At 44.5% G+C, this 26,756-nt stretch overlaps 1 protein-coding gene across 1 annotated transcript; it reads left to right on the plus strand.

Annotated features, from left to right (window-relative positions):
* The first annotated feature begins 712 nt into the window (after positions 1-712).
* LOC106587347 (hepatocyte nuclear factor 4-beta) lies at positions 713-26,016 on the plus strand. Its single transcript, XM_045708220.2, is given in 12 exon segments — positions 713-1,051; positions 1,155-1,298; positions 4,495-4,660; positions 14,321-14,415; positions 17,012-17,118; positions 17,902-18,057; positions 18,263-18,350; positions 18,499-18,651; positions 23,754-23,837; positions 23,840-24,016; positions 24,336-24,458; positions 25,204-26,016. Coding segments are annotated over 12 exon segments (1,422 nt in total). The 5' UTR covers positions 713-1,050; the 3' UTR covers positions 25,332-26,016.
* Positions 26,017-26,756: the final 740 nt, after the last annotated feature.

Below are 26,756 nucleotides of genomic sequence, written 5' to 3' on the forward strand. Positions count from 1 at the left end.
TTATTCTTAATATGGTGCTTTATATTATTATGTTACTCCATTACTAGAACAGTAGATAGACCACAAAGTGGCTTTGTGAAGATACTAATGTCACTATATTGTAGATTGACATAGATGACCCTCCACTGCTTTGAACCTGTGTTTTATGTAGAGACAAGTCAGAGAGAAAGGCTATCTACAGTGCATTCACTATCTGTATAAAGGGGCCCAGGGGAGGTATAGTTTTATTTGCAAACACGTTATCACTCTACCTCTGATCAATACCTCCAAACAGCTGATGGCATGCTCCCCACATGGGCAAAGGTGAAGAAAGAAGCCCCTCCCCGTTGTGAAACAGAGGAGAGTGCAGACCGGTTGAACTAGCAAACTCTGCCCCCAGTGGTGAAATATGGCACTCTCTCTCATCCAGTTACAATAACACACAAACTTGAGAATCTGGCATCTTTTGTCCATAGAAGTCTACTGAAATTACAAATATCAAACATTGATCAACGGTACTGAAATACCTTGAATTCTCAACTGACCTGCAGTAACTGATAACACACTGTAATGATGACCTTTGATCAGGTCATATACTTTAGTTTTTGCTGTCCTTTTTTCCTCAGCCGTAAAAGTGATTAAGATAAGGTAGCTCCTTGACTGTATCGGCTGTTTTTTCTCTTCCCAGTGAGTCATGTTTACCTGCCTAGATCTGAACCCTCACCTTTATTATACTCTACTCTGATAAGAGAGTCGCAAACAGACAGTGGGCCAAATCTCAGTGTCTCTCTCTTTCCCTCCTTTGGAAGGCCGTTTGGGATCTGTCACACTGATTGGAACATTAGCTACCAGCTAAATACATACTGGATAACTTGTTCTGTTATACAATCTGAGTAAGAACTGCCTGCCAGGAATACTGGGATGAGAAAAGGAAGAATCTAAAAGGAACCAGGACTTTGGAGGCCTGTGACGAGTGGAGGAATAGCAGCGTCATACAGAATGACAACACATTGATTTACCTCAGCTAGACAATCAGGAAGACACAGAGGAATTAAGTGATTGTGCTGAAAAAGTGGGTAATTTTGGAACAGAGTGGTGAACTGAAGAGGAAGGTCGTGCAGCAGCCTGTTTTGGTTCCTTTGCTCATATAAATCAGACTTTTGTTTTGGGCCTAGTGTGGCCTCCTGAAGCAGTGACCAGAACCATGAAGCTGTCAGGGAACGTGCTGGATCTGGACACCACAGATTACAGCACCACCCTTGATCCCTCCTACACCATGCTGGAGTTTGACAACCTCAGGGTGTTTCCTGTAGAGACAGGTACGTCTGGTATAATGACACCTTTACCTGTCTGTCTTTCACTCATAGACTGGTGCACAACAATACCAAAACACTGGTCTGACATTTGAGGGAGGGTTTTTGTATGACATTCAAAGGACATTCAAATAATATAAAATATTGAATATCCATTCATTTTTATAGGTTCAAATTCATGAGTAGATCTTGGTAACTTTTTAAAACCTGTTCTTTCCATTCAGATGGGAAAAAAACAGGCTTGCATAAGAGACATAGTGCCCTTGGAAGAACATGGTTTTAAAAAGTACTCTCAGCATTTTACAATGTACAGTGGCAAGAAAAAGTACGTGAACCTTTTGGAATTACCTGGATTTCTGCATAAATTGGTCATAAAATTTTATCTGAGTCACAACAATAGACAAACACAGTCTGCTTAAACTAATAACACACAAACAATTATACGTTTTCATGTCTTTATTGAACACACCGTGTAAACATTCACAGTATAGGGTGGAAAAGTATGTGAACCCTTTGATTTAATAACTGGTTGACCCTCCTTTGGCAGCAATAAACTCAACCAAAAGTTTTCTGTAGTTGCGGATCAGACCTGCACAATGGTCAGAACAAATTTTGGACCATTCAGCTTTACAAAACTTTCAGTTCAGCAATATTCTTAGGATGTCTGGTGTGAACCACTCGAGGTCATACCACAGCATTTTAAATCGGGTTGAGGTCAGGACTCTGACTGGGCCACTCCAGAAGGCATATTTTCTTCTGTTGAAGCCATTCTGTTGTTGATTTACTTCTGTGTTTTGGGTCGTTGTCCTGTTGCATCACTCAACTTCTGTTGAGCTTCAATTGGCGGAAACATAGCCTTATATTCTGAAAACTTGGGAATTCATTTTTCCGTTGATGATAGCAAGCTGTCCAGGCCCTGAGGCAGCAAAGCAGCCCCAAACCATGATGCTCCCTCCACCATACTTTACAGTTGGGATGAGGTTTTGATGTTGGTGTGCTGTGCCTTTTCTTTCTCCACACAGTGTTGTGTTTTCCTTCCTTCCAAACAACTCAACTTTAGTTTAATCTGTCCACAGAATATTTTGCCAGAAGGGCTGTGTAAAATCCAGGTGTTATTTTGCGAACTTCCGACGTGCAGCAATGTTTTTTTTGGACAGCAGTGGCTTCTTCCGTGGTGTCCTCCCATGAACACCATTCTTGTTTAGTGTTTTACGTATCATGGACTCGTCAACAGAGATGTTAGCATGTTCCACAGATTTCTGTAAGACTTTAGCTGACACTCTAGGATTCTTCTTAACCTCATTGAGCATTCTGCACTGTGCTCTTGCAGTCATCTTTGCAGGACGGCCACTCCTAGGGAGAGTAGCAAAGGTGCTGAACTTGCTCCATTTATAGACAATTTGTCTTACCGTGGACTGATGAACATCAAGGCTTTTAGAGATACTTTTGTAACCCTTTCCAGCTTTATGCAAGTCAACAATTCTTAATCTCAGGTCTTCTGAGATCTCTTTTGTTCGAGGCATGGTTCACATCAGGCAATGCTTCTTGTGAATAGCAAACTCACATTTTGTGAGTGTTTTTTATAGGGCAGGGCAGCTTTAACCAACATCTCCAATCTCATCTCTTTGTTTGGACTCCAGGTTAGCTGACTCCTGACTCAAATTAGCTTTTGGAAAAGTCATTAGCCTAGGGGTTCACATACTTCTTCCACCCTACACTGTGTATGTTAAATTATGTATTCATAATTATGTATTCATAGACAAGAAAAATACAATAATTTGTGTGTTATTGGTTTAAGCACACTGTGTTTGTCTATTGTTGTGACTAAGATGAAGATCAAATCAAATTGTATGACTAATTTATGCAGAAATCCAGGTAATTCCAAAGGGTTCACATACTTTTTGTTGCCACTGTAGCTCTCATGCACACAGGAATTTGTAAGACAATTTTCTCATGGCATGGATACAATGACATCAGCTCTCATTCCACAAAATGCTGTGAATACAACGGGCATTACTCCCGGCAATACTGAGAGTGATCTAAAGACCTCCCTCCTCTGCTTTCCCTTATAATCTAATTTGAATTTATCATTATCATCATTAGGAGTCTGTTCTGCTGAATCAGGTCCTTTCTTTGGCACTTTTAAGGAGATGCTTTACCAGCAGACTGCTCTCCAAGGCAGATAGCTGTGTGGCAGATGTATTCTAATCTCTTAATTCAATCGAATTGATCTTTGACCACAGAAAGCATTCTCCATGTTAAATTGTTATCCCTGGCTGCTCAGTCTCCCAACTCTAAGTGTGCAATTTAAATACATTACAGCCTGGGGGCATTGTCCCTGTGACTGCACAAACACTACACCAACAAAGTATATTTGACGGTCAGTGGTTTTAAGAGAGACAATCCTGCAGCGATCCAACACTGACAGGACACAATTTAGAGCAACACTGAGGGAGATTGAATTAAAACGGAGCTCCCAGTGTAAAATTAGCCAGTGGACTTTGTCTTTGCCACTGACCTGAATCTGCTTTAATTAAATGGGGAGTTTCCTCTTCCTCTGAGTAATAAGCAGCAGTGGTCCTCTGAGGGCCTGTGAGTCTGGCAGCAACATACAGCAGTGATATCTCTACCTATAACCCTGCTTTTATTACCCCCTCCAAACCTCATCAGACCTGGGGATCAACACAACTCTGCCATTGTTCTTACAGCCCTATCAGCTCACAATCAACACATTTCTGTCTTTGAAAGTTGTGCGTTTTTATGTGCAGCACAAGGTTATTTCCCTTCACAGAGGTGGAATGAACAGGGATTCATTAATCACCTTAGTTGATGATGGCGTTGATTAATTATTCGCTCTGTAATCGTGCTTATCTGCTGTCACACAGCATTGACAATCTCTCAGCTGAGTGATCCGCTCTCTGCAGACGCTGTTGGGGCTTATTAGCAAGGCTCGGAGATGTTAACTTATTCATCAGCAATGGGGGCTGCTCTGTAAAAGTAGAACAGTGTCCTACAAGACCCATATTCCATTGTGCATCTCCAAAGCTTTCTAATGTTAGCCTGAGGTCATCAGTAATATATATCCTCGCATGTCTGTCCCCAAGTGTCAAGAGTCAATTGAGCACATGCAGTAGCTACACACCAGACCTCCAGTGTGCTGTAGTGTATGAATCTCAATACTTTTCTTGTGATTGACTGGCAGAGTTGATGATGCCAGAGCCTGCCCCTCTGCTGCCACAGACCAATGGGAGCGTGTGTTCAATATGTGCAGACAGGGCCACAGGTAAACACTACGGTGCTTCCAGCTGCGACGGCTGCAAGGGCTTCTTCAGGAGGAGCGTCAGGAAGAACCACGCCTACACCTGCAGGTGAGACTCATCACCACACAGGTCACTGAAAAAGAGGACTACATCTCAAATGACACCCTATTCACAATATATTGCCCTATTTTTTTATCTGATCCAACCTGTTCTCAGAGCATTTCGTATTATTCTGTAAATAAATCCGCAACACTCCATTTGATATGATATGTAACGGTTCGGTTCGTATGGTACAGTTGAAGTGGGAAGTTTACATACACCTTAGCCAAATACATTTAAAATCAGTTTTTCACAATTCCTGACATTTAATCCTAGTAAAAATTCCCTGTTTTAGGTCAGTTAGGATCACCACTTTATTTTAAGAATGTGACATGTCAGAATAATAGTAGAGAGAATTATTTATTTCAGCTTTTATTTCTGTCATCACATTCCCAGTGGGTCAGAAGTTTACATACACTCAATTAGTATTTGGTAGCATTGCCTTTAAATTGTTTAACTTGGGTCAAACATTTTGGGTAGCCTTCCACAAACGTCCCACAATAAGTTGGGTGAATTTTGGCCCTTTCCTCCTGACAGAGCTGGTGTAACTGAGTCAGGTTTGTAGGCCTCCTTGCTCACACGCTTTTTCAGTTCTGCCCACAAATTGTCTATGGGATTGAGGTCAGGGCTTTGTGATGGCCACACCAATACCTTGACTTTGTTGCCATTTTTCCACAACTTTGGAAGTATGCTTGGGGTCATTGTTCATTTGGAAGACCCATTTGCAACCAAGCTTTAACTTCCTGACTGATGTCTTGAGATGTTGCTTCAATATATCCACATAATTTTTCTCCTCATGATGCCATCTATTTTGTGAAGTGCACCAGTCCCTTCTGCAGCAAAGCACCCCCACAACATGATGCTGCCACCCCCGTGCTTCACGGTTGATGTTCTTCGGCTTGCAAGCCTCTGACTTTTTCCTCCAAACGTAACGATGGTCATTATGGCCAAACAGTTCTATTTTTGTTTCATCAGACCAGAGGACATTTCTCCAAAAAGTATGATCTTTGTCCCCATGTGCAGTTGCAAACCGTAGTCTGGCTTTTTATGGAGGTTTTGGAGCAGTGGCTTCTTCCTTGCTGAGCGGCTTATCAGGTTATGTCGATATAGGACTCGTTTTACTGTGGATATAGATACTTTTGTACCTGTTTCCTCCAGAATCTTCACAAGGTCCTTTGCTGTTGTTCTGGGATTGATTTGCACTTTTTGCACCAACGTACGTTCATCTCTAGGAGACAGAACGCGTCTCCTTCCTGAGCGGTATGACGGCTGCGTGGTCCCATGGTGTTTATACTTGTGTACTATTGTTTTTACAGATGAACGTGGTACCTTCAGGCGTTTGGAAATTGCTCCCAAGTATTGGAGGTCTACAATTATTTTTCTGAGGTCTTGGCTGATTTCTTATGATTTTCCCATGATGTCAAGAAAAGAGGCACTGAGTTTAAGGTAGGCCTTGAAATACATCCACAGGTACACCTCCAATTGACTCAAATGATGTCAATTAGCCTATCAGAAACTTCTAAAGCCATGACATAATTTTCTGGAATTTTCCAAGCTGTTTAAAGGCACAGTCAACTTAGTGTATGTAAACTTCTGACCCACTGGAATTGTGATACAGTGAATTACAAGTGAAATAATCTGTCTGTAAACAATTGTTGGAAAAATGACTTGTGTCATGCACAAAGTAGATGTCCTAACCGACTTGCCAAAACTATAGTTTGTTAACAAGAAATTTGTGGAGTGGTTGAAAAATGAGTTTTAATGACTCCAATCTAAGTGTATGGAAACTTCAGACTTCAACTGTATGTATTCATTTGTGGATGTCCATCACCCATTTAGTATTATATGTTACGAATTACAATTCATATTATATGTTACGAATTTGCAAAACGTACAATATGTTATGAATTTGCTAAATATATGAGATGAATTCTAGCTAGGTGGCTAGGTGGCTAACATTAGCATAAGCTAGGGGTTGGTGGTTAGGTTTAAGAGGGTTTCTGTTTATGCTGGTATCAAGCCTTGGGTTGCACGGGCCAATTACAACTTGGTGGTTAAGGTTAAGGTTAAGTTTAGGACTAGGTTAAAGGGCTAGGTTTAGGGGAAGGGTTAGCTAAAAGGGTGAAGGTTAGGGTTAAGGTTAAGTTTAGGACTAGGTTAAAGGGCTAGGTTTAGGGGAAGGGTTAGCTAAAAGGGTGAAGGTTAGGGTTAGGGGAAAGGTTAGCTAAAAGGGTTAGGGGAAGGGTTCGCTAACATGCTAAGTAGTTGCAAAGTAGCTAAAAAGTATTTAGTTGAAAAGTTGCTAATTAGCTAAAATGATGAAGTTGTCCGTGATGAGATTCAAACTCGCAACCTATTGGTTTCTAGACGTTTGCATTATACACCCACCCATCCACCTCGACCAACCACCCTACTTTAAGTAACCATCTGTCTTATGTAACCATACCAAATGTAACATACTGTATCATACTAATTTCAGTGTCCCGGATTTACAATTATTCTGTTACGTCTAGTCTATGAGACCAGGCTGGATCCCCATATAGTGCGCTACTTTTGACCTGAGACATATTAATAAGGCACTAAATTGGAAATAGGGTGTCATTTCAAATCAAATCAAACTTTATTTGTCACATGCGCCGAATACAACAAGTGTAGACTTTACCGTGAAATGCTTACTTACAAGCCCTTATCCAACAGTGCAGTTCAAGAAGAGTTAAGAAAATATTTCCCAAGTAGACTAAAATAAAAAGTTATAATAAAAAGTAACACAATAAGAATAACAATAACGGGGCTATATACAGGGGGCACCGGTATCGAGTCAGTGTGCGGGGGTACAGGTTAGTTGAGGTAATTTGTACATGTAGGTGGGGGTGAAGTGACTATGCATAGATAATAAACAGCGAGTAGCAGCAGTGTACAAAAAAGAGGGGGGTCAATGTAAATTGTCCGGTGGCGATTTTATTAATTGTTCAGCAGTCTTATGGCTTGGGGGTAGAAGTGGTTGAGGAGCCTTTTGGTCCTAGACTTGGTGCTCCGGTACCGCTTGCCGTGCGGTAGCAGAGAAAACAGTCTATAACTTGGGTGACTGGAGTCTCTGACAGTTTTATGGGCTTTCCTCTGACACCGTCTATTGTATAGGTCCTGAATGGCAGAAAGCTTGACCCCAGTGGGGTTCTGGGCCGTTCGCACTACCCTCTGTAGCGCCTTACGGTCAGATGCCGAGCAGTTGCCATACCAGGCGGTGATGCAACCGGTCAGGATGCTCTCGATGGTGCAGCTGTAGAACCTTTTGAGGATCTGGGGACCCATGCCAAATCTTTTCAGTCTCCTGAGGGGGAAAAGGTTTTGTCGTGCCCTCTTCACGACTGTCTTGGTATGTTTGGACCATGATAGTTTGTTGGTGATGTGAACACCAGGGAACTTGAAACTCTCGACCCGCTCCACTACAGCCCTGTCGATGTTAATGGGGGCCTGTTTGGCCTGCCTTTTCCTGTAGTCCACGATCAGCTCCTTTGTCTTGCTCACATTGAGGGAGAGGTTGTTGTCCTGACACCACACTGCCAGTTCTCTGACCTCCTTCCTATAGGCCGTCTCGTCGTTGTCGGTGATCAGGCCTACCACTGTTGTGTCGTCAGCAAACTTAATGATGGTGTTGGAGTCGTGTTTAGCCACGCAGTCGTGGGTGAACAGGGAATACAGGAGGGGACTAAGTACACACCCCTGAGGGGCCCCAGTGTTAAGGATCAGTGTGGCAGATGTGTTGTTGCCTACTCGTACCACCTGGGGGTGGCCCGTCAGGAAGTCCAGGATCCAGTTGCAGAGGGAGGTGTTTAGTCCCAGGGTCCTTAGCATGATGATGAGCTTCATGGGCACTATGGTGTTAAACGCTGAGCTGTAGTCAATGAACTACATTCTCACATAGGTGCTCCTTTTGTCCAGGTGAGAAAGGGCAGTGTGGAGTGCGAGAGAGATTGCGTCATCTGTGGATCTGTTGGGGCGGTATGCGAATGAGAGTGGGTCTAGGGTGTCCGGGAGGATGCTGTTGATGTGAGCCATGACCAGCCTTTCAAAGCACTTCATGACTACCGACCTGAGTGCCAAAGTGTTTAAAAAAAGAAAAAAATATTTCACATTAATTTAACCAGGTAGGCTAGTTGAGAACAAGTTCTCATTTACAACTGCGACCTGGCCAAGATAAAGCAAAGCAGTGCGACACAAACAACAACACAGAGTTACACATGGAATAAACAAGCGTACAGTCAATAACACAATAGAAAGAAAAAGAAAGTCTATATACAGTGTGTTCAAATGGCGTGAGGAGGTAAGGCAATAAATAGGCCATAGTAGCGAAGTAATTACAATAATACTGAAGGGATAGATGAGCAGATGATGATGTGCAAGTAGTGATACTGGTGTGCAAAAGAGCAGAAAAGTTAATAAAAACAATATGGGGATGAGGTAGGTAGATTGGGTGGGCTATTTACAGATGGACTATGTACAGCTGCAGCGATCAGTTAGCTGCTCAGATATCTGACATTTAAAGTTAGTGAGGAAAATATAAGTCTCCAGCTTCAGCAATTTTTGCAATTTGTTCCAGTCACTGGCAGCAGAGAACTGGAAGGAAAGGAGGCCAAAGGAGGGTGGGTGTTGTTATCATGACCAGTGAGCTGAGATAAGGTGGAGCTTTACCTAGCATAGACTTATAGATGACCTGGAGCCAGTGGGTCTGGCGACGAATATGTAGCGAGGGCCAGCCGACTAGAGCATACAGGTCGCAGTGGTGGGTGGTATAAGGGGCTTTGGTAACAAAACGCATGGCACTGTGATAGACTGCATCCAGTTTACTGAGTAGAGTATTGGAAGCTATTTTGTAAATGACATCGCTGAAGTCGAGGATCGGTAGGATAGTCAGTTTTACGAGGGTAAGTTTGGCGGCGTGAGTGAAGGAGGCTTTGTTGCGAAATAGAAAACCGATTCTAGATTTGATTTTGGATCGGAGATGTTTAATATGAGTCTGGAAGTAGAGTTTACATTCTAGCCAGGCACGTAGGTATTTGTAGTTGTCCACATATTCTAGGTCAGAACCGTCCAGAGTAGTAATGCTAGTCGGCCGGGCGAGTGTGGGCAGTGAACGGTTGAAAAGCATGCATTTGGTTTTACTAGCGTTTAAGAGCAGTTGGAGGCACGGAAGGAGTGTTGTATGGCATTGAAGCTCGTTTGGAGGTTAGTTAACACAGTGTCCAAAGAAGGGCCAGATGTATACAGAATGGTGTCGTCTGCGTAGAGGTGGATCAGGGAATCACCCGCAGCAAGAGGGACATCGTTGATATATACAGAGAAAAGAGTCAGCCCGAGAATTGAACCCTGTGGTACCCCCATAGAGATTGCCAGAGGTCCGGACAACAGGCCCTCCGATTTGACACACTGAACTCTGTCTGCGAAGTAGTTGGTGAACCAGGCGAGGCAGTCATTTGAGAAACCAAGGCTATTGAGTCTTCCGATAAGAATACAGTGATTGACAGAGTCGAAAGCCTTGGCCAGGTCGATGAAGATGGCTGCACAGTACTGCCTTTTATCGATGGCAGTTATGATATAGTACCTTGAGCGTGGCTGAGGTGCACCTGTGACCAGCTCGGAAACCGGATTGTACAGCAGAGAAGGTAGGGTGGGATTCGAAATGGTCAGTGATCTGTTTATTAACTTGGCTTTCGAAGACTTTAGAAAGGCAGGGCAGGATGGATATAGGCAGCTTTCCAATCTTTAGGGATCTCGGATGATACGAAAGAGAGGTTGAACAGACAGGTAATAGGGGTTGCAACAATGGTGGCGGATAATTTTAGAAAGAGAGGGTCCAGATTGTCTAGCTCAGCTGATTTGTACGGGTCCAGGTTTTGCAGCTCTTTCAGAAAATATGCTATCTGGATTTGGGTGAAGGAGAAGCTGGGGAGGCTCGGGCAAGTTGCTGCGAGGGGTGCAGAGCTGTTGGCCGGGGTTGGGGTAGCCAGGAGGAAAGCATGGCCAGCCGTAGAGAAATGCTTATTGAAATTGTCGATTATCATGGATTTATCAGTGGTGACCGTGTTACCTAGCCTCAGTGCATTGGGCAGCTGGGAGGAGGTGCTCTTGTTCTCCATGGACTTTACAGTGTCCCAAAACTTTTTGGAGTTAGAGCTACAGGATGCAAATTTCTGTTTGAAAAAGCTAGTCTTTGCTTTCCTGACTGACTGTGTGTATTGGTTCCTGACTTCCCTGAACAGTTGCATATCGCGGGGACTATTCGATGCTATTGCAGTCCGCCACAGGATGTTTTTGTGCTGGTCAAGGGCAGTCAGGTCTGGAGTGAACCAAGGACAATATCTGTTCATAGTTCTACATTTTTTGAAAAGGGCATGCTTATTTAAGATGGTGAGGAAATTACTTTTAAAGAACGACCTCGCATCCTCGACTGACGGGATGAGGTCAATATCCTTCCAGGATACCCGGGCCAGGTCGATTAGAAAGGCCTGCTCGTATAAGTGTTTTAGGGAGCGTTTGACAGTGATGAGGGGTGGTCATTTGACCGCGGACCCATAGCGAATGCAGGCAATGAGGCAGTGATCGCTGAGGTCCTGATTGAAAACAGCAGAGGTGTATTTGGAGGGCAAGTTGGTCAGGATAATATCTATGAGGGTGCCCATGTTTACAGATTTAGGGTTGTACCTGGTGGGTTCCTTCATAATTTGTGTGAGATTGAGGGCATCTATCTTAGATTGTAGGAGTGCTGGGGTGTTAAGCATATCCCAGTTTAGATCACCTAATAGAATGAAGTCTGAAGATAGATGAGGGGCAATCAATTCACATATGGTGTCCAGGGCACAGCTGGGAGCTGAGGGGGGTCTATAACAGGCGGCAACAGTGAGAGACTTATTTCTGGAGAGATTCATTTTAAAATTAGAGGCTCGAACTGTTTGAGCATAGACCTGGAAAGTATGACAGAACTTTGCAAGCTATCTCTACAGTAGATTGCAACTCCGCCCACTTTGGCAGTTCTATCTTGACGGAAAATGTTGTAGTTGGGTATGGAAATCTCAGAATTTTTGGTGGCCTTCCTAAGCCAGGATTCAGACATGGCAAGAACATCAGGGTTGGCGGAGTGTGCTAAAGCAGTGAGTAAAACAAACTTAGGGAGGAGGCTTCTGATGTTAACATGCATGAAACCAAGGCTTTTTCGATTACAGAAGTCAACAAATGAGAGTGCCTGGAGACACGCAGGGCCTGGGTTAACCTCCACATCACCTGAGGAACAGAGGAGGAGTAGGATGAGGGTACAGCTAAAGGCTATCAAAACTGGTCGTCTAGTGCGTTGGGGACAGAGAATAAAAGGAGCAGATTTCTGGGCGTGGTAGAATAGATTCAGGGCATAATGTGCAGACAGGGGTATGCTGGGGTGCTGGTACAGTGTCTCTGGACATGCTGGTGGGGTGGTAATCATTTAGGCAGGTTACCTTCACTTCCTTGGGCACAGGGACTATTGTGGTCTGCTTGAAACATGTATGTATTACAGACTCAGACAGGGAGAGGTTGAAAATGTCAGTGAAGACACTTGACAGTTGGTCCGCGCATGCTTTGAGTACACGTCCTGGTAATCCGTCTGGCCCAGCGGCTTTGTGAATGTTGACCTGTTTAAAGGTTTTGTTCACATCGGCTACCGAGAGCGTTATCACACAGTCATCCAGAACAGCTGGTGCTCTCGTGCATGCTTCAGTGTTGCTTGCCTCGGAAGCGAGCATAAAAGGCATTTAGCTCGTCAGGTAGGCTTGCGTCACTGGGCAGCTCACGTCTGGGTTTTCCTTTGTAATCCGTAATAGTTTTCAAGCCCTGCCACATCCGACGAGCGTCAGAGCCGGTGTAGTAGGATTCAGTCTTAATCCTGTATTGACGCTTTGCTTGTTTGATGGTTTGTCTGAGGGCATAACGGGATTTCTTATAAGCGTCCAGGTTAGAGTCCCGCTCCTTGAAAGCGGCAGCTCTAGCCTTTAGCTCGATGCAGATGTTGCCTGTAATCCATGGCTTCTGGTTGGGATATGTACTTACAGTCACTGTGGGGATGACGTCGTCGATGCACTTATTGATGAAGCCGATGACTGAGGTGGTGTACTCCTCAATGCCATTGGATGAATCCCGGAACATATTCCAGTCTGTGCTAGCAAAACAGACCTGTAGAGTAGCATCCGCATCATCTGACCACTTCCGTATTGAGCGAGTCGCTGGTACTTCAGTTTTTGCTTGTAAGCAGGAATCAGGAGGATAGAATTATGGTCAGATTTGCCAAATGGAGGACGGGGGAGAGCTTTGTATGCATCTCTGTGTGTGGCGTAAAGGTGGTCTAGGGTTTTTTTTCTCTGGTTGCACATGTGACATGCTGGTAAAAAATTGGTAAAACTGATTTAAGTTTGCCTGCATTAAAGTCCCCGGCCACTTGGAGTGCCGCTTCTGGGTGAGCATTTTCGTCTTTGCTCATGGACTTATACAGTTGGTTGAAAGCGGTCTTAGTGCCAGCTTCGTTCTGTGGTGGTAAATAGACGGCTACGAATAATATAGATGAGAACTCTCTTGGTAGAGAGAGTGTGGTCTACAGCTTATCATAAGGTACTCTACCTCAGGCGAGCAATACCTCGAGACTTCTTTAATATTAGACATCGCGCACCAGCTGTTATTGACAAATGGACACACACCCCCACCCCTCGTCTTACCAGAGGTAGCGTCTCTGTTCTGCCGATACATGAAAAATCCTGCTAGCTCTATATTGTCCGTATCATCGTTCAGCCACGTCTCGTGAAACATAAGATGTTACAGTTTTTGATGTCCCGTTGTTAGGATAATCTTAATCGTAGGTCATCAATTTTTTTTCTCCAATGATTGCACGTTAGCAAGAAGAACGGATGGTAGTGGGAGTTTACTCGCTCGCCTACGGATTCCCAGACGACTGCATTTGAGATACCACCAAGGTTCTGTTAGAACTGCAGATCATTGGAATTATTATTATGCTCACTATTGTCCACCTCCGACCCACATGACAATATAGAGACAAATTTACTGCCAACGACTAGGGCAGCTGGTCAATTTTTTTAGCTGAAATTCTGGTAAAGTACTTTCTTTCACAGTGTTCAATCCCCATCTCAATAACTGATAACTTTTTCTGGTGGTACGGTTCTCAGCCACATCCATTGTGAAGTGAAAAGTATGAGAGTTGCATTGGCCAAGAATAGAAAGCCAACTTCTGTGTCATAGTATCTAGGTTTTGTTCAGACAAAGAGAAAATAACCTTAATACAGTGATTGAAGACTCCAAGTCAATGGTGTGATGAGTTTTACTCTCTTACATGTGAGAAGTCAATTTTACCACACTGTATAGACTATAGGAGTTGTCATTTCGCAGGTTTCTATGAAAGGTGGCTATATGTCTGGAACTAAGTGTTAGGAGCCTGTCTGAACATGTGTATGCCCACAACACAGAAATTGTACAGCACTGATCTGACACCATCACAATTACAGAAGCCCATAGTGTGAGACTTATGTCTGATTGTGCGATACAGAATCTTACAACTGTTGTCTTGTATTGAAGTGTATCTAATTGTGTGCGTATGTGTGTGTGTGTGTGTGTGGGGGGGGGGGGGGGGGGGGGCGGCAGGTTCAGCAGACAATGTGTTGTGGACAAAGACAAGAGGAACCAATGCCGTTACTGCAGGCTTCGGAAATGTTTCCAAGCAGGCATGAGAAAGGAAGGTGAGAGAGATGTTTTTTTGTTTAATCATGACATAGATTTTACATACTGTATGGCACCACACTACAAAGTAATTACACAATTCATTGCCACATTATTAATTCAAAATATATATATTTTAAAGCCTACCAGCACACACACGCACACGCACATACACACACAGCATTTTGTTTTTAAAGCCATAAGCATATATGCAAGTTGACAAATCACAATATTTACCCACATTACATAACCATGTCCAACGCCAAGGGGGGAATTGGGGTTGCCAGGCACGCCAGACGGGGGTGGGTAGTGGAGGCTCAGGCAGGAGTAGTGAGTGGGGTATAGTCTACAAGGTACTATTTCAAATCAAATTGTATTTGTCACATGCTTCATAAACAACAGAATATTAGAAATCTAATAACACAAAGAATAAATACATGGGGTAACAGTACCGAGTCGATGTGCAGGGGTATCTAGAACCTAAAAGGGTTTTTTGGCTATTCCATAGGAGCACTCTTTGAAGAAAACTTTTTGGGCCCCGGTAGAACCCTCTACATGGAACCCAAAAGGGTTCTATCTGGAACCAAAAAGGGTTCTCCTATGGGGACAGCCGAAGAACCCTTTTGGAACCCTTTTTTCTAAGAGTGTATGCGCCTCTTACTGTGGGGGAAAAGCAACAAGATCAACATGCCGCTCTCTTGAGCAATACTGAGTGAGTGGCTGTTTGCAGTGTGCACTGTAGACCTTATCTTCCACTGGCTGCAGCAGATAACCAGGAGAGAGAGACGGGATTAGAGGATCCATGAATGGCCCTTCACATGAATAATTAACATGGCAGAGCATGGGCAAATATTTGCTCTGGCTTTTCCAAGAGAGAAATACTTATCTTTGCTGAGCCCTCATTCCAGAGGAATGTTACGTAAGAGAGAAACTGAAGCTGAGCTGAGCCCCCTTAGTGATGGTCAGAGAGAAAGATTCAAACATTTGCCGTATTAATTTTGCAGACCACTCAAATAGCATTTAAGAAACAGCAAAGCTATGCCAGAAAATATCAGAACATGCCATTTTGAAAATGTGTATAAGCCTTTGGTGTAATGTGTTTCAATTGTACATTAATGCGGACAACAAATTCTAACAAACCATTTTTGACAACGATCATTAATTGTACTCCTCCTATTCTCCTTGCTGAATGTCCACAGCCACTTTCAATCTATCACTTCACTTATGCTCCATGGAGGACTAATTTGTGACATCATCACCCATGGCCATGTCTCCAAGGCAGAGGTCTCTCTCTCTCTCTGTCTCTGCAGCTCCAGTTTGATTAATAGGGTCCTGATTGGCTGCTGAGAGGTCAGCTGTGGTGACTGATTGCTCTCAGACTGGGGCTTGTTGTCTGACTTTGTGGAGCAGACTGAAATCAGGCTGAGGTCATCCATTGTAATGACACAGGCACAGAGGTCACTATGAGACAGTCTCCTCTGTCAGACACAATCCCAATCATCAGGCCCTGTACTGTCAGCCTCCCGTCATGCCTTCCTTTGCCTAATTACATAGTCAGGTTTAATATGTTGGCAAAATCAGAATGATAATTAGAGATGTTACTTTTCTTCGAATGGGGAATTTGGAAATTGAATTTGCTCTGAAATAGTCTCAATACAGATGAGTGTCAAAATTAAATGTATAACAAAAATTATTAACGCAAGATGCAACAATATCAAATATTTTACTGAGTTACAGTTCATATAAGGAAGTAGTCAATTGAAATAAATTCATTAAGCCCTAATTTATGGATTTCACATACCTGGGTATACATATATGCATCTGTTGGTCACAGATACCAAAAAACAATTGCCTCACAATGGGCCTCAGGATCTCATCACGGTATCTCTGTGCATTCAAATTGCCATGGATAAAATGCAATTATGTTCGTTGTCTGTACCTTATGCCTGCCTATACCATAACCCCACCGCCACCATGGGGCACTCTGCTCACAACGTTGACATCAGCAAACCGCTCGCCCACATGACGCCATACATGTTGTCTGCGGTTGTGAGGCCAGTTGGACGTACTACCAAATTCTCTAAAACAACGTTGGTGGCTTATGGTAGAGAAATTAACATTAAATTCTCTGCCAACAGTTCTGGTGGACATTCCTGCAGTCAGCATGCCAATTGCACGCTTCCTCAAAACTTGAGACGTCTGTGGCATTGTGTTGTGTGATAAAACTGCACATTTTAAAGTTGCCTTTTTTTGTCCTCAGCACAAGGTGTAATGAATCGATTATGCTGTTTAATCAGCTTCTTGATATGCCACACCTGTCAGGTGAATGGATTATCTTGGCAAAGGAGAAAAGCTCACTAACAGGGATGTAATGAAATTTGTGCCCAACATTTGAGAGAAATAAGCTTTTGTGCGAATGGAAACTTCCTGGGATATTTTATTTCAGCTCATGAAACATGGGAACAACACTTTACGTGTTGCATTTAGATTTCTGTTCAGTGTAGGTGTGTGCTATAATTACAACATTACCCCTCCATTGAGTATACTTTGTCCAAGTAAAACAGTGAACACAAGAAATCCAGGGACTCTCCCTCCCTCCTATTCTTTTATTTCCAGCTGTGCAGAACGAGCGGGACCGCATCAGCAGCCGCAGAGGAGAGGGACAGGGGCTGGGCACTCTGTCAATCAGTGTACTGCTAAAGGCAGAGGCCAGCATGCATCAGGTAAGAGATTGTCACTATAAAACCTCTCCCTATTCACAGCCACAAAGTGCTCCAGAGGCTTCCATTTCCCATCCAGCCCAGAGTAGAGCCCCTTATCTGTTTCTCAGGAACACAGCAGTGGCAGGGCTAGAGATGGAGAGGATACAGGCTGCACTTTAGACAGCCGGCCATTAAGGTCCCCTGGAGATTCTAGCTGCAGGCTGGATTCAGTTACTTCTTAAAAATTGCCAAATTGCCCAGAGAGACTCACATCTGATCACAGCAGTCCTATGTAATGGCAGTGCCTGGGCTTGGATTGTGTGCCAGCATTCAATTGGCTTCAAATACATAATAACAACCAGATATCCTCTTTGTATGCGAAAGGAATGCGGCAGAAATTAATTGGATGATTGACAAATGAACCACAAAATTTGGCCAGGCTGTTTTCCATTTGGGTCAAGTTTTCATGCAATGTCTCCTCAATGTGAGCTGTGTGCTGAAGGGGCTCTGATCACCATCCAACAGCATTGTTCCAGAGACAGACCCACCAACAACACACATCCAAAATCTATTTCTCATCTTACACCCTTATATTCTCTATTACCACCATTCTCTGAAGTGACCTTTCCCCCACCCAATACCCTACCTGCCTCTGCTTACTCTGCCCTTCACGATTGTCCAAGCACCCATCATCTCACCCCTGCACCCTGCCCCATCCATCTCCTCCAACCCTCTCTTCATTCTCACATTACACTGACACCTAGGGCCAATGTGGAACCTCTCATTATTGTGTGCCACTCTCAGTTTCCAGCCCTGACCTCCCCTATGAGCTGTGACATCAACACCAAGAAGATAGCGCGCGTGGGGGACGTGTGTGAGTCCATGAAGCAGCAGCTCCTCCTGCTGGTGCAGTGGGCCAAGCGCATCCCCGAGTTCTGCAGCCTCCCTGTTGACGACAGGGTATGGAACTTTGGATGTTATCCTACTTAATGTGTCTGTATGAACATATGAGCTGCATCTGTCTAAGCAGGCGGTCACATTCAGCCCAGCTGTCTTTGTGTTGGGTTTTGGATCACTAGCTGTTGGAATACTCACGTTGCAGGGAGGGCTGTCTGTGTAATGGCTGCTGTGTGTTGTCTCTGTGCTGTGTCTTGTCTGTGTGCAGGTATCCCTGTTACGAGCCCACTCTGCTGAACACCTCATCCTAGGGGTGGCTCGACGCTCCCTGCCTTACAATGACATTATCCTTCTGGGTAAAATATATAGATCTCAGCTGAGTCTGGGATGTGCTCTCATCTTTGTTATAGAATGAAAAAGCAGACTTACCTAATGTATACATTTATACTTACAGTTTTACTTAACTTATATTATAAGTATTTCATTTGTGGATTGTGTTTGCAGGTAATTACTTTGTGATCCCAGTGAGCGGTCCTGAGGTGGAGGTGTCCAGGGTGGCTGCCCGGATCCTGGAGGAGCTGGTCAAGCCTCTGAGAGAGTTGGACATCACCGACAGCGAGTTTGCCTGCCTTAAAACCATAGTCTTCTTCAGTCCTGGTCAGTCAGTCCTTTGGTCGCCACCAGCCACCCCCCTGCCCCTGCCCCTCCTCATCTCTTCTCACCTCTCCTCTGTCCTCAGACAAAGGAAGAGACTTTCGCCAGGAATCTTTTTATTTCACAGTTGTTCTCTCCTGAGACTGTCTCTGCTCTCTCTGTGCTCTGTCCTTGGCACCCTGTCTTGGCCTGGCGGTCTGGTTTCATCGTGTTCTGGAAATAAACTATTCATATCTGGGCGAGGTCCTGGCAGGGAGAGGTGACTGGCTGCTGGACTTTACAGCCTGTTGGCCTGAGGCGGTGATTACAGCAGCAGAGCCAGGCCACCGGTCTGACAGACTGACTGGCCAAACTGGCACAGCAGTGCACAGCAGTACACAGCAGCATCAGGCCAAGTCTGACACAGATGACTGACTACCTACAGAGTCAGTCATCTGCACGTGTGCTCAGCTCTGTCCTGTGTGACCCTGCCCTACTACCTTTACCTAACCTTTCTCTAATCATTTCTGTTTAGTTTATTACACATAATGCATTTAAATTAGTAAAGAACTATATTGTATAATGTCCCCACAGCAATCCCATCTCTCTCTATTCTCATAGGGCCGCAGCTTGAGGATTTGTCTCTTTTAATCTCCCATTCTCTCTGTCTCAGGGCTGTACATGTATGTGTCTCTCATGTACTCTATGTAAAGATGGCGCCGTACTGTATGGCTGCCGTCTTACGTGCTCTGACCCAACTTTGCTATTTTGTGATTCTTTTGGCGTTTATCATTTTCCTATGATCGACGGAATCTTTTATACATCAGATCGGTAGTTAATAACCTCAATTACGACTTCAAACTTCAACTTGGATTCATCTGCCCAGGGCTCTTTGTGTACCTACAACTGTTATCGTGACTGCTAAATACACTAAGTGTACAAAACATTAAGAACACCTTCCTACTATTGAGTTGCACTGATGGAAGTGGATTTAAAAAGTGACATCAATAGGGGATCATAAGTTCCACCTGGATTCACCTGGTCAGTCTTTGTCATGGAAAGAGAAGGTGTTCTTAATGTTTTGTACACTCAGGGTATATTCCACCTCAAGACAACAACAACATCAAGCTGGCACTTGACGAACTGTACAAGACTATAAACAAGCAAGAAACAATGCACCCGGAGGCTGCTTTTCTTGTTGCCAGTGATTTTAATTCCACATCACTAAGACAGGTGATGCTCAACACGTCTCCTTCGCCACTAGGGGAGTTAAAGTCCCAGACCACTGTTACTCAACCCGCCAAGCAGACCCTCAACACATGGGCCCCCCAGCGGTGTGTGCTTATACTCCCTGTTCTCCCATGATTGCGTGGCCACGCACGACTCCAACTCCATCATCAAGTTTGTCCGTTGACACGACGGTGGTAGGCCTGATCACCAACAGCCATGAGACGGCCTACAGGGAGGAGGTCAGAGACCTGGAAGTGTGGTGCCAGGATTACAACCTCTCCCTCAAAATCAGCAACACCAAGAAGCTGATCATGTACTACAGGAAACAGGGGCGGGTGCACACACCCATCCACATCGATGGGGCCACAGTGGAGAGGGTCAAGAGCAAGTTCCTCAGTGTCCACATCACTGAGGACTTAACATGGTCCTCTCACACCAGCACGGCAGTGCCTCTTCTCCCTTAGAAGGCTGAAACGTTTTGGCATGGCCCCTCAAATCCTTAGGCTTTTACAGATGCACCATCGAGAGCATCACTGTCTGGTATGGCAACTGCACCACCCTCGACCGGAAGGCCCTACAGAGGGTGGTGTCGATGGCCCAGCGCATCACTGGGGATGAGCTCCCAGCCATCCAAGATGTACATATCACGTTTCAGGGAAGACCCAGATGCACACAATGTCAAAGTAATACAAGTTTTTTACTAGAACAGGGGGCAGGCAAAACGACAGGTCAAGGGCAGGCAGAGGTCAGTAATCCAGATCAGAGTCCAAAAGGTACAGAACAGCAGGCAGTCTCGGGGTCAGGGCAGGCAGAGGTCAATAATCCAGGGTGGTGTGACAAGGTACAGAAACGGCAGGCAGGGTCAGGGCAGGCAGAATGATCAAACTAGAAAACAGGAACTAGAAACAGACAGGAGCAGGGGGAAAAACGCTGGTAGGCTTGACGAACAAAACAAACTGGCAACAGACAAACTGATAACACAGGTATAAATACACTGGGGATAATGAGGAAGATGGACGACACCTGGGCGCGGAGTGGAGACAAGCACAAAGACAGGTGAAACAGATAAGGGTGTGACAGTACATGCCACACGGTCTCTGAGAAAGGCCTGAAAAATTGCCAAAGACTACAGCCACCCGAGACATGGACTGTTCTCAATGCTCCTGTCCGTCAGACAATACCTTTGCATCAAAGCTCAAACCAAAAGACTCCTAAACAGCTTCCATCCCATGGCCATAAGACTGTTAAATGGCTAACAACTACTGCTCCCCCTGACACCTACGCTGCTGCTAAAATTAGTATTGATTAGATTTATTACTACCATTACGCTGCTGTTCATTGATTATTGATTGCCATTACCACAGGTATCTATCTACAGTTGAAGTCGGAAGTTTACATACATTTAGGTTGGAGTCATTAAAACTCGTTTTTCAACCACTCCACAAATTTCTTGTTAACATGCACTTTGTGCATGACACAAGTCATTTTTCCAACAATTGTTTACAGACAGATTATTTCACTAATAATTCACTGTATCACAATTCCAGTGGGTCAGAAGTTTACATACAGTAAGTTGACTGTGCCTTTAAACAGCTTGGAAAATTCCAAAACCGCCATAAAAAAGCCAGACTACGGTTTGCAACTGCACATGGGGACAAAGATCGTACTTTTTGGAGAAATGTCCTCTGGTCTAATGAAACAAAAATAGAACTGTTTGGCCATAATGACCATCGTTATGTTTGGAGGAAAAAGGGGGAGGCTTGCAAGCCGAAGAACACCATCCCAACCATGAAGCACGGGGGTGGCAGCATCATGTTGTGGGAGTGCTTTGCTGCAGGAGGGACTGGTGCACTTCACAAAATAGATGTCATCATGAGGGAGGAAAATATGACTCCAACCTAAGTGTATTTAAACTTCCGACTTCAACCTGTTTTTGCTTTGTCATTATGGGTTATTATGTATAGATTGAGGACTCCTCTCTCTCTCTCTCTCTCTCTCTCTCTCTCTCTCTCTCTCTCTCTCTCAATTCAATTAAATTTGCTTTATTGGCATGACGTAACAATGTACATATTACCAAAGCTTTTTTTGGATATTTACAATATGAAGAAAAAAAAAGAGAATTGTCAAGGGGACAACAGTAACAACAATAACCAAGGGTCAAAATAACCATACATTCAACAATAACAATAAGCATACAGTAGAGTACATGTGCAGGTTGATTGGTCTGTCAGACACTGTCCCTCAACTTATGGCAGGCAGCAATGTAGTGCGCTGCCAACACACAGCTCTCTGCGTCCTCCCCAACAGGACGGGTAGCCTGTCCTCATCAGAGAGGTCTTTGAAACCTTTAATAAGGGTTTCAAATTTGGGGAAATGACACTCTCTAATTGTTTTATATTTTTCACATTTTGTCAGTGGTTGCACAGCCTTTCCTCTACAGGGAGCCAGGTTTTCCTGTGTCTACCCTTCTCAATGGCAAGGCTGTGCTCACTGAGCCTGTACTTTGTCAAGGTTTTTCTAAGGTTTTGATCAGTAACCATGGTCAAATAGTTAGCCACGGTGTACTGTCGATTTAGGGCCAGATAGCACCTGCATTTTGCTTTGTGTTTGTGCTTGTGTTTCCCAATAAGCAATGTCGTTTTGTTTTGGCAGTGTTGTAATTTGGTTTATTCTGATTGATTGGATGTTCTGGTCCTGAGGCTTCAGTGTGTTAGTAGAACAGGTTCGTGAACTCAGCCCCAGGACCAGCTGGATGAGGGGGACTATTTTCTTTGCTCAGCTCTTGGCATTGCAGGGCTTGGTAATGGTATGAGAGGGGGTCACTGTATTTTAGATGTTTCCAAAACTTAATTGCTCTTTTTTGAGTTTTTATTATTAGTGGATATTGGCCTAATTCTGCCCTGCATGCATTGTTTGTAGTTTTCCTCTGGACATGTAGGCGAATCTTACAGAACTCTGCATGCAGGGTTTCAATGGGGTGTTTGTCCCATTTGATGAAATCTTGTTTTGCAAGTGGACCCCACACCACACTGCCATAAAGTGCAATTGGTTCAATGACATATTCATATTCTTTTGAGGAACAATGTAATTTGGCTGTGATCAGACAGAGGTGTTAGTGGCTTGACACTGAATGAGCTGAGAAAGAGAGAGAAAGGGTCAATGTCTGTGATCATATAGTCTACTGTACTGTTGCCAAGAGGTGAGCAGTAGGTGAATCTCCCCAAAGAGTTCCTCCGTAACCTACCATTGACAAAGTACAGACCCAGGCTTCTACAGAGCTGCAAAAGATCCCTTCCGTTTTTGTTGATGGTGCTGGTCACTGTTGTTTCTATGGGGGAGATTAAGACAGTTAGAAACAGTATGGTCTGTAATAAAGCTGTCCCCTCGTGTGCTCGTTAGATCAGGTAGTGTTCCTGTGCGCGCATTTGTTGAGCACATTTCCCTTAGCCTGGAAATGGCACGTCTCTTCCTCAAGGGTGGGGAAGATCTCCTCTGAGTAATATGGGGATTCTGAGGGGGGGGATATATATTGCGCAAAGGAACACAGTTATTTTTTCAGTTTTAACCAAATGTGATATTTTCCAAATTTGAGGGGATCAATTAGATTTTTTCTCTCTCCTCTCTCTCTCTCTCTCTCTCTCTCTCTCTCTCTCTCTCTCTCTCTCTCTCTCTCTCTCTCTCTCTCTCTCTCTCTCTCTCTCTCTCTCTCTCTCTCTCTCTCTCTCTCTCCTCTCTCTCTCTCTCTCTCTCTCTCTCTCTCTCCTCTCTCTCTCTCTCTCTCTCTCTCTCTCTCTCTCTCTCTCTCTCTCTCTCTCTCTCTCTCTCTCTCTCTCTCTCTCTCTCTCTCTCGCACTATCTCAGTATCTCTCCTACCTCTCTCTCCCCCTGTCTCTCAGCCTGCCCAGGGCTGGAGGCCCCTCAGACAGTGCGGCGGCTGCGTTTCCAGGCCCAGGTGCTGCTGGACGAGGCCACCTGTGAGCAGCGGGGGCGTTTGGGGAGCTGCTGCTGATGCTGCCCCCCCTGCAGAGTGTGGCCTGGCAGATGGTGGAGACCCTACAGCTGGCCAGGCTCCTGGGGGAGCCCAGCGTGGACAGCCTGCTGCAGGAGATGCTGCTGGGGGAGGGGGCCACTGGGGGCCTGAGACAATGCACAGGGCACGGTACACTCCAGAGGGGAGATACTTACAGTAAAAACCCTCAAACTGAATACCACTAACTTTCACTGGGTTGCCTTACAGATCAACAACAGAGGTCAATAACAATTAAAACCTAAAATAGGTCAACTTTCAATTCCCACAATCTAATCTGTCCACTGTGCATTGTGTCTTCACTTATGTTGTTATCATACTGTTTCATGGTGAACTCTCATTACTGACTTGAGAGTATTCTTAATGAGGGTAACCTTTGAGCTGTTGTAGTAACTGGATCAGTGTAGTAGTGTAGTAGTATACAGCTATTCTCTTCTCTGGTCCTCCTCAGGTTCTAACTCAAATGTAATGGCGTTCCCCCAACCCCAAGATCACACCTTGTCTCAGGACCTGCTAGGAGGCCATGTCGGGTTGCCTAGCAACTTCACATCAGTCATCCTACCTGTACCTAGCTGTGAGTACCCCAAAATGCATCCATGGACAGGTCAATATACATTGTGTACTATTATGCATTAGCTAGCTAGAGCAAACAAATACATCATAATCACCTTGCATGACACCTTTATACACACACACACACACACACACACACACACCTGTATTTAGCGGTGCAGCAGGTGCGTGAAACCTCAGACGCTGGTTTCCTACCTGTGTCCCAGACTGAGTCAACAGGTTTGCTTCACTGAGATCTCCTCACAACACCAAGCAGCATGGTGCTCCTAAGTAATAGTCTGTCTCGCCAGCCTCATGGTGCTCCACAGTAGCTGTGGGAAGAGACTACCTGAGTAATGCCCCCACGCTGTCAAACAGAGGAATAACACACAGTGATCTCACAGTCCCCAGTGTTTTATCACCCTCACAGAGCCAGCCTGGCCCCACAGGGGGCACATGGCCCAGACTGCTCCCCTTGTTTCAGGCCCTCTAACCCAGCCTCGCTTCACAGGAACCTGGGCCCTCTCACCAGCCCTGGTCGTCAGGCTCTGTCCCTACAGCTCTGAGCTCACCTGAGGGATGTTGATGTCTGTCTCCCATCATTAATATTCCTATAATTACCACCTTAGTGTCTTTTTTTAGGGGATTAGCTCACCAACGCTAACTTAATGTCCTGAAAGAGTACTGTTACGGACCTGTAGTAAAAGCCATGCAATTTCAGTCTCAGTGTGTGTAATGCCAGTCTGATGGCTGTCTCTCTCCAACAGCTCTGCCAGTGGTGCCTCTGGTGCCCACACAGACGGGCACTGAGGTGTACAGACATGGAGAGGGGGCAGACATGCCCATAAAGTCTGCCCACAGCATGCCCATGGCTCCTGTCCACACCTGCCTCTGAGAAGCAGACCAAGCAGCAGCAGCTACTATACAGAGAGGAGAAAAAAGTTGTGTGGTCTAAACATGCACACATACACACACATAATTGAAAATGTATTTTTTTGGGGGGGGGGGGGGGGGGGGGCTCCCTATTAACCACTTCGAGGAAATACAACACATTTTCACTACAGCCCTCCGAGCCTCATTGAAGACCGAATGCGGCCCCTGGGGCAAAATGAGTTTGACACCCCTGACGTGGTGTTGTTGCATACGGCCGTACTACTATATGAACATAACATGAAGTAGAGGCTGTTACATGGACACTAGTAACCCAAAAATAGACTTTGACTCAGCCAGCCAATCCTCTCCCTTATCCACCTTTGCACAATGCACATTACACACAGGGAATATGATACACACAATTAAGAATTGATCAGGAATTGTTCTTTTAAAATCATCAAATCAATTAAGACCACAGCTCAATAGTATGTTATCTTTATTAGATCATGGTTGGGTGAGTTGTGTTGGCATGTTAATTAATGATAGTGATGTGGCAGTGGTGAAGTAAGAACAATTTCATGTTTTTTATCTTCAGGATCAATGTCCATGCAGATGTTGGTACTGTTAAAAATTGTAAAGTTACTCGTAAAAATGTTTTTTTTTTAAAAAGGAAATAAATGAAAAATAAATTTGTAGAGCCTGCTAAATGTGTTGTGTGTCTCTTGCTTTGGATAGATGTTAGGTTTTATTCTGTAGGGGTGTAGGCCTAATGTGTGAATACTTTGTAACAGGCTACATACTGATAATTCAGTGATAACTGTGAGTGTAGGATATGTAACATAACTGCAGAGGGCGCACTTAGCCTGTTCAGAAAATCTGACTGTTCCACTTCCCCTTTGAGCACTTGAGGCAAACCTTCTCAGACTGAGATCAACTCTTGGCAGGTTATCCAGGGTCACTCACTGACTGTTCAGGGTCAGATATTGCATGGGGTATAGACAGAAATGGTGAAAGGAGGAAAATCTATTAAAGACTTTCTCTTCCCTCACCCAGACTTGAAGTGGTGTTTTTGGAGTTATTTTCATATCTCTGTACATGAGAAAGTATGCATGTCGGTGTGAAGTAGGGACACCTAGGGACACCTATTGACCCCAAGGTACATGGTTAAGTAATCTATAAGCTATGCTTTCCAGGTTGGTATGTAATGTATGTCTGAGTGCTATGTGTCTTGCATGTCTATTATATTATAAAGGCTGACCTCTCTCTACCTGGAGTGGGGCTTCAGGTCAGATTCCAGCATCTGCATCTTAATCAGTCGCTTAGGGTCTTAAACATAAGCGTCTTAAACGGTTGCTTAGGGCCCCTGGCCACTAGGTGGCCTCCGACCAAAACATTATATACCATGGGTATAGAAAGTCACCACCACCTTTCAAAATGTTCACCTTTT

This window comes from Salmo salar, chromosome 26, assembly GCF_965601325.2.
Source record: "Salmo salar chromosome 26, fSalSal1, whole genome shotgun sequence".
Classification (NCBI taxonomy): domain Eukaryota; kingdom Metazoa; phylum Chordata; class Actinopteri; order Salmoniformes; family Salmonidae; genus Salmo; species Salmo salar.